Genomic DNA, 8,927 nt, shown 5'->3' on the forward strand with positions numbered 1-8,927 from the left:
AGCGGGAAGCGAGTCGGGTTTGCTGCGGTGAGAAGTAGGGCGCGACCCAGGCTGGTCTGAGGCTTGTCGCTGCGACGCTCGAAAGCCGGGTCTCGTGCGGTACTAGTGGTGTCGAGCGAGGCGAAGTCAATCTAAGGCCGACAGATTGCAACGGATGATCCAAAAACCCCGGTACAGGTTTAGTCTTTGACTGTAATATTTTGGCCAACGCCAAACCGAATGCCAAGAAACTATCGCTGGATGGAGATAAGACGGCTGGTAATATATAGAGGATGCGCTGATTGAATGATTGGTTAAACAGGTTGCACCTGTGCCGAATGGGTTGATTATCTGATCGTGCTCCTCCTGAACCTTGTTTAATCAAACATCATTATGTACTATTATACTAGTATGTAGTACTTTTAAGCATTGAAATATGTAGTATAGCAAGTGCAGAAAGTCATTAAAATAAATAAATAAGCTCAGACAAAAACAGCCTATAAGGGTGAATTATTTAAATGCTTATATATAGTTTACTACAAATTAAATAAGTTAATTAATAAGTATTAATGGGAAAAACCAAAAGAAACAGTCCAAAACCTGACATAACACCCCCTGGGCACCCTGGAGGCTGGTGCAGGGCAGGGACAATGGAGACAAGGAAGGCCTCTCTTTTTGCCAAAAACACAACACAGACAGCGGTTCAAAATTTTACAGTTTTACCAATTTCATGTAGGTCACATCTACAAAGTAAAAAGGCAAATGTCAAAACATTACAGACATATTACAAGGAAAGATTTACATTCTGTCCAATTAAGTCCCTATAAATTTGAAGAAAATCATTTAAGACATAAGACATTTTAACATTTTTTTTGCAAAGCACAAATTGTATTAACATACAAACAGGACAACAATAAAACCACTGCCTACACAACTTGAGCTCAGGGAATGTGTAGAAAAGCTTACAAAATCTGTCCACAGTCTGAGATGATGATGGTTTTTGTGGGTTTCCCGTCTTTAGTGTCCAGTTCTCCGATTCTCCTCACCACATCCATGCCGTCTTTGACAAATCCGAAAGCCACATGCTTGAAGTCCAAGTGCTCTGCTTTCTTGAGGGTGATGAAGAACTGCGAGTTGTTGGTGTCTCTGCCGCGGTTGGCCATTGACAGCAGCCCCGGCCCCGTATGCCTCACCTCGAAGCTCTCATCCTCAAACTTTGATCCATAGATTGATTTTCCTCCCGTCCCATCCTGGTTGGTGATATCGCCACCCTGAGAGACAGTTTTTAATATCTAGTTTTTATTCATGTTTATTACATTAATTAGTTTTTTTTTTTAGTACTATTTATTTTAGTACTTTTAGTAATTTTTCTTGTTTTATTTTCAGTTTATATGTTTATTTACTTTAAGTAACAGAAATGTTTTTTTAAGGTTTTTAATAATAATAAAAATAATAATAATCCTGCTCCTCAGTTGTTTTGGACAAATGAACAGAATGTGCAGAAAAAAATGCTGCAGAATAACCTGGGCATTACTGACAGATGTGCAGTATTTGTTGATTGTTTTTTTATAGGTAACAATTACAATAATAATTGTTTTGACATTGAGAATTTATTTATATAAATTGAGCCAGTCATGACATTGATGCAAATGAATATTCATGTTGTGTTTTCATATATAGTAGTCAACATTTGTAGATCAAAACCTTTCATCAAAGTTATGCAATACTCATTCTTGTCATAGGACAACTTTGATCAACTTTTTTGTTCCACTTCAAATGTTGACTGCTGTAGAACACATCATCAGTGCATTTGCATAATATCAGTGTTTCCTCACCTGACACATGAAGTCCGGGATGATCCTGTGGAAGACGGATCTGCGGTAACCAAAGCCCATCTCTCCCGTACACAGAGCCCTGAAGTTCTCCGCTGTTTTGGGCACGATGTGAGCGAAGAGCTTCATCACTATTCTCCCAGCATCCTCATCATTTATGGTGATGTCGAAGAACACCACAGGGTTGGACTCTCGTGAAAGTGCTTCGGTGGCAGCCAAATGAGCGACGTCCTGTGACATGCGGCTCTGGCAGTCAGTGAACACTCGTCTGAAGGACTCGGCCAGCTCTGGCGTATTGAACTTGGCTGCCAGCTGCTCGACTTTCCCGTCTCCCTCTGTGTGTGTGAACAAACATACAGATGTGAAGACAGCAGCAGCAGGGTGACCTTTATGAGGTGAGGAGAGAGGCCTGTACCTGAGTAGTCTGTGGCAGTCCACATAAGCACATTAGCTGAGGTGTTCATGGGCTTGAGCTTGATGCTCTGGCTGATGGTGTGGTTGGCGCAGACTTTCAGCTTCTGCTCGTGTCTCATCAGCACGCGGTAGCGCTTTTTCACGGGGTGGAAAAGGATATTAATGTCTCCCACGCCACACTCCTTGTACTGGTTGAGCTTGTGCCAGCGGTACAGTTTGGCCCTTTCTTTAAACAGGATCTCCTCGTCCTCCTCACCAGACCTCACCTCCACCTGCAAGAGCCACATCAACACGTCACACCTCTAGAGACATGAAGAGCACAGCTAACAGCATCACAGCAAACGCTCACCTCTGGCAGAGAGAAGATCGGCTCAAAGTGGATCTCATCATTATGAGGCGCTTCATCATCACTGCTCTCCTCACCTGCTTTATTTTGTGTCACTGCACTTCCAAAGACTGCAGATCCTGTGCCTGACCATGTGTAATTATCTGCTAAAATAAACGCATGATGAAAATACCTTACTACCAATATCAATATATGATAACATACAAAAATTTTTATAATGCTAATTTATAATAATGATGCAAATTAAGTCACAAACGCACAAACATTTTGAAAAGCTTGTAAAACAGGATTTTTTCTGCAGTGTTTGAGCTTGGTCACAAGCTTTAGACAACAGAACACCTGTTAAACTGGAAAATACATTATTATGAAATGCAGAAATGAGCGTGTCATCTGTTCATAATTCACTTTTCAGGTTATGGAATTAAAGTAATTTTCTTTTCTTTTCCCAAAAATGAAGCTATGTGTAAGTCTTTCAAAACAAACACAAGAAGACCCTATGAGATCTGCTTAAGGACAGCAGTTTCAAAGGTCGGACAAAGATTAAATTAGATTTGAATAACATTGACCTGTGTGTGTGTTTCAGACAGCATTAACAGTATTTACAGTATGCAATACAAACACTGTCTATTATCAGAAGAGAAATAGGCTTAATAGCACAAAATAAATAAAGTATTTTATAAAGTATGTCACAAGTGTTCAGAAGGAATGAAAAAATAAACCAACATGTAAAAGCACACGACAGACACAGTGGGTGTGGCGTCAGGCCTCGGAGAGGCTTTTATTAAACAGAAAATAAGGGAAAAAGTGTCCATAAAGGAAAACAGTGTCCAAAATAAAAGGGGGATCTGGTGTCCTCGGGTGCTGAGACGCCGTGACGGAAGGGAAGTGTTCAGAGGGGAAGGGTCCAGGAGAGGGGCGGAGTCCGGCGGCCGCGGGCGCTTTCCATGCTAGCGCCGGGGTGCTAGGGCGGCGGCATCTCCGGCAGGCTCATCCCTCTCGAGCTGTCCGGCGCTGGGGCGGCGGCTTCTGGCGGCCTCAACCGGACCGCGGGTCCGGCGGCTCTCCAAACTCTTGTGGCGCGGGATTCCCTCTTCACCCCCTCCTGGACCCGCGAGGACACCAGCGTGCATGCACGGGGGAAAGAGACCGGTCTCCCGAGGAGAGGCGCGCTCGGGATTTAAACAGCGGCGGTGATGAGGCTTCATTTACATCAGGTGTCCCCATCACACGCCGCCAGCCCGAGCCGATTACACGCCCCTCCTCTCCCCTACACACCCCCTCCCGTCGGGAGCCTGGAGAAGGGCGGCGAATACGGGACGGGGTGGTGATGAAAATTAGGGGGGCGGGCAGACGCCTCGCCACAATATATATATCTTTGATTCAGACAAATCTTGAAGACATACTTACTATGTAATCGTATATATTTGAAACTGTGAAAATACTTCAATTAGAGCCCGACCGATAAAGGATTTTGAAGGCTGATACCGATACAAATATTTGTTGGTTTTAAAATGCGATATTCCGATATATCAGCCGATAATTTTTTTATCTATTTCTTTACATTTTAGAAACGCGCAACAAAACATTAACAGATTTCCCTAACATTAGTTATTTGTAGTTATTTATGAGTTTTAACTAACATAATATGATAATGCATTTTAAAAAGAAACTTGTTTCTATTGTCAATAGAAAGACTTCTGAACGAGATTGCACTGTTTAATATGAGAAATCAAGCAAATGACCTTTGAGCTGCTTCTGTTTATGAATCAGACTGGTGAAGTTGCAAACACTGGTAAACAGGTAAACACAGCACTCACCTTTTTTACCAAATGCAAATTCACCTGGGCCCTTTGCCAAATCTGCAAATGAAAACCCACCCGCAGATGCAAATCCAAAAGACAGACCTGCTGGAGGAACGCAAACACGTCACACACTTAGCAGCATTCAGCAGGCAAATGATGACCTACAGTTAGTTTGATTAAGTGTCCCTGAACTTCACTCTCTGAGGCTGATCCCCGCTCACTAACTCACAGCTCATGCTTTTACCCTGTTCTGTACAAATAGGGCTTACAAACAATCATGTGTTAGAGTAACTACAGCAATATCTCACGGTCAGGTGTGTATCATGGTTTCAGTGCCGTTCTGTAGGGGAGACTGGGGGCAATTGTAACACACTCATGATCATTTTTCATTTTGGGGTATAACACTAACTTTTTGGATGTACAGTGTTTTTTTCTGCTGAAAGTTTAGATGACTGTAAGTTTAAGGGGAGACACTGCAGGCAAAAACACTGTTTGAGATTTTGGGCTTTTTGGTTTTTCATGAACCAGACTATTTTTTTAGACTAGTGGAAAAAAACACCCAAAAGACACTGTTAAGTGTTTCTTTTAAAGCACTTTATCTGTTTGTGTCAATAGATATCAATTACGATACATATTTTTAAAGGATGTTTTCTCAAAATTCATTTTTCTCCAACACTGAACCATAAATCTCCACTTCAGCAGCACTTACACACACCACACTTTATAGTTTTATCCCTGTTTATATTCTGAAGGATTTTACAGAGGGATTAGTTCATATAGAATTTGCTTGATTTTATACATTTTATTCCCCCCAAAATGGTAAAAAAAAAAAAAAAAAAAAAAATTGTTTTCTGTCTGTTGTTTTTTTTTCTTTTCTGAATTATGGCACGACAAAATGAGATTCCCTCTGTGAAAACATTTTTGTACTAGAATTATATGCAAATTAGTACATATTTCATTGAACAATGCATCATTTGCATACTTAAACCTGACATTTTAGAAAACTTGTAATACAAAAAAATGTTTGCAATTATCAATGTAATCAATCAACTGGGTAAGTAAGGTGATAACTATTAGTAATTTTTTTTTTTTTTATCTTATTCACCTGCAGTGTCTCGCCTTAAACTTACATGGATTTTATCTCTAGGTTATACTGTTAAAAATGTACATCAATAACCCATGCTGATTTAGGTATGGCTAGCTAGCATGAGAGATTTATAATAGCTGCTCGTGTAAAATTCAAGGGATTAATGTTTGCCTACAAAACCACCACTGCTTTTGCACCCCTTTACCTAAAGTCCTTTCCATCTTCAAGAATCGGCTAAAAACACATCCCTTCCATCTTTATTTATTTTCTAATAACATTATTATTAACTCTACAAAACATATTCTTTTTCTATTCTACCTGTTTTGATTTTATTTATTATATAATTTAAAAAAAAACGTGCTATGTATACAGCATTAAGCTTACTGAGACTTCGGATAAAAGCGTCTGCAAAATTACTTAATACATGTAAATAAATGCACGAACACAATGACTGGAGATTTTGGAGATGCTTTAAATTGATCAAAAGTAATAATAAAAACATTTATAATGTTACAAATGATTTCTATTTCAGATAAATGCTGTTCTTCTGAACTTTCTATTTAACAAATTCTACTCGGCTATTTTCAACATAATAATCTAAATGTTTTTTGAGTACCAAATCAGAATATTCTGAATGATTTCTAAAGGATCACCTAACTAAAGTAAACATGCTAAACATTCAGCTTTGAAATCACAGAAATAATTTACAATTTAAAATATATTCAAATAGAAATCTGTTATTTATATAAATAGTAAAAATATTTCAAAATGTTACTGTTTTTGCACTTTGGATCAAATAGATGCAGGCTTGGTGAGCAGAAGATACTTCTTTAAAAAAAACATTTAAAATCTTACTGTTCAAAAGCTTTTGACTGGTGGTTTTGTATATATATATTGTCACCATGCTCTGTCTTTGTCAGATCATTGCTGTTTTTTTTTTTTTTTCAACAGGCTTAAATGACATTAGCCATAAAGGAGTAATTTCAGAGGCAAATTACACCAATAAACTGCACAAGAAAATTGACTATGACTATGAATAAGAATATGAACATTAAGAATGTTCTCATTAAAAAAGTAAAGAAACCATCTAGAACCGAAATCAGAAATGTGCTTAGCCCCAGTCTTGGTTGAACACACCTGAACCAGCTAATCATAATCTTTAAGGACTATTTGAAAACTGCAGGCAGGTGTGTGGAATAGGGTTGGACAGCAGTGAGCTAAACAAAGCTATACAATTTTATTTGTTAAGTATTGGTCGCAGAACACCGCTTACTTGTTGGTGTGCTGAAAGGAGTGCCACCTGATGGCTGACTGGTTATTGATGATCCAGAGGTTTTCGGTCTTGAGGCACCCGTTTCCTCATCTTTTGAGCTGGGAATCATAACAGGAGATTTTTCTTTTGAAGTTGAAGTGCTTCCAAAGATCTTTTGCACAGAGTCTGACCCAAAGACAATCTTAGGAGGAGAGGCTACAGTCTTGGTGCTTTGAAGCTTTGCATCATGTATCCTATCCGTTTTACATTCTTTTGTGGTTTCCTCATGTACAACAACTGCAGCCTTGCCACAAAGTGCTTCTTGGGTGGAGGAAGGTACTCTTGCAGAAAACAGGGTGAGTAGATTAGAATCTTTTTCCTGCAAAGTCTTTCCCTGTTCTGAACTAAAGGCCTTACCAGTAATGAGAAACTGATCTGAGAAACTTGGAGCTGCCTCTTTTTCTTTCTCTTTAAGAAGCTCAGCAATATTTTTGAGGCCAGATGCAGATCCATTTTGTGACTGTCTGTCTGATGGTTTTGCCTCTGCTTTTGCAATTCCAAACTTAAATGCGCCAACAGGTGCCGGCATGGAAAATGAAAAACTTGAACCGCTTGATGACTTTTCAGCCTCAGTTGTAGAGGACTCAAACTTGACATCTTCTGAGGATGCTTTATCCTTACTTGGACCAAACTGAAAAGCAGCACTTGGATTGACCTTGGCTTTAAATCCTGTCGCAGGAGGTTGGCTGCTACAACCACCAAAACTTAAAGTAAACGAGGAAATTGATGGTGCAGCAGAGATCTTGTTTTTCATATTTGGGTTTGGTGTCTGACACGAAACACAATCGCTAGATGAACCTTCATTTTTTATCAGGCAAGTGTCACAATCCCACTGTCCATCTTTTTTACCAAACATGGCAGCTAACCCACCTTGCGATACTGCATTACTTTTTTCAGTGCTGCAGGGGGCTTTGCAAGAAACACATTCGGTTGCTGAGGCTTCGTTCCTTGTTAAGCAGGAGTCACAGTCCCATTGACCCTCTTTCTTGGCAAACTGAGCACCAAAACCAGTGCTAAATGGGGCTGCTGGTTTATTTGCACAATGTGACTGGAGAGGTTGGGTGTGTGTTGATTGATTGTAGGTATGCATATATTGCTGTGGAGGAAGACGATTCATCCCGTATACAGGGCCCTGCAGAGATAAACAAATATTACTTCATTGATTATCTGCCTCTTAACTGTATTGTAATACTGTGTTTACATGAAAATCCCTCCACTACCATTGTTGGTGTAACATTTCCAGCAGTATGTAGAGGACGTGAATAATCCGCTGAAGACTGGTTGAAATACACAGATGGACCTGTAGTAGCAACTGAGACAAATGGTCTGTTTTTAAGAATGTCCTAACTAGTCCTAACAGTTAATGAGACTTTTTTTTTTACGAAGAGTTGTTCTAATCTCTATTATAAAAACAAATGTATTATGTAAATTAAGAATAAATGATCCCTGCATCCATTTCTAGAACATTTCTTATATGATGTTCTTCATGATATGAGATGATAATGGACTTCTGAGAGCAGATGAATCTCAAGAACTTTACCTCTGTCTGAGATCGTCTTGAGCTCCTTTTTGCAGAAATCCTCCAGTTTGTCTCTCAAACGATGGACAGATTCTCTCAGGCCATCAAAAGAGAAGAAAAAACTGAAGGCATCAACCTTTACATCTGTAGATTCAGGAGGTGCTGAGAGAGATGGCAAACTCTACAGAACACAGAAATCAAAACTTATCGGCTCCACACTTCACCCAATACCCTGTATGACTATCAGATGTGGCTTTTGTTGACTTGACTGATCTTTAGTAACTCACCTCAATCCAGCACTATCAGCCACGTTCTTCATATAATTATATTACCACATTAGAGCTACGGTTTCTTGCCACTTACAGTATATGTGAACTTTCTAGAAAATAGTCTGGATGATGAAACATCTGCTAAGAATGTAAATGCCTATCTAACTGTTTGAGCACATCAGTGGAGTCTCATTGTAGTTGAGTACATATGCTCAGGAAAAGCAGCTCCAAGGACTAGAAGGACTATTATTTGTAACTTTAGAGCAGTTAGAGGCACAAACTTCACAAGGACCCTTAAGACATAGTCAGGTTTGATCAATACTCTGAAGCAAGTCAAGATTATTTACACAGCACTCTTAACAATATA

General features: G+C 39.5%; 1 protein-coding gene across 2 annotated transcripts; it reads right to left on the reverse strand.

Annotated features, from left to right (window-relative positions):
• Positions 1–389: 389 nt before the first annotated feature.
• On the reverse strand, positions 390–8,589 carry LOC141283234 (uncharacterized). Of its 2 annotated transcripts, none has more exons than XM_073816521.1 (8): positions 8,313–8,589; positions 7,993–8,084; positions 6,734–7,904; positions 4,389–4,478; positions 2,575–2,714; positions 2,227–2,497; positions 1,815–2,146; positions 390–1,250 (listed from the first exon to the last, which is right to left on the reverse strand). In XM_073816521.1, exons 2-8 carry the CDS (start codon positions 7,993–7,995, stop codon positions 942–944), a joined length of 2,316 nt encoding a protein of 771 aa, XP_073672622.1. In that variant the 5' UTR covers positions 7,996–8,084; positions 8,313–8,589; the 3' UTR covers positions 390–941. The 2 variants fall into 2 exon arrangements, with proteins under 2 accessions (XP_073672622.1, XP_073672621.1); XM_073816520.1 differs by having other exon boundaries at positions 2,575–2,717.
• Between the last annotated feature and the right edge of the window lie 338 nt (positions 8,590–8,927).

This window comes from Garra rufa, chromosome 13 (genome assembly GCF_049309525.1).
Source record: "Garra rufa chromosome 13, GarRuf1.0, whole genome shotgun sequence".
Classification (NCBI taxonomy): Eukaryota; Metazoa; Chordata; class Actinopteri; order Cypriniformes; family Cyprinidae; genus Garra; species Garra rufa.

Excerpts from the sequence above, each read along its gene's own strand:
- LOC141283234 (XM_073816520.1), bottom strand. Across the intron at positions 2,498-2,574 it reads CGATCTTCTCTCTGCCAGAG|GTGGAGGTGAGGTCTGGTGA; the intron begins GTGAGCGTTTGC and ends TGGCTCTTGCAG. Across the intron at positions 1,251-1,814 it reads TCCCGGACTTCATGTGTCAG|GGTGGCGATATCACCAACCA; the intron begins GTGAGGAAACAC and ends ACTGTCTCTCAG.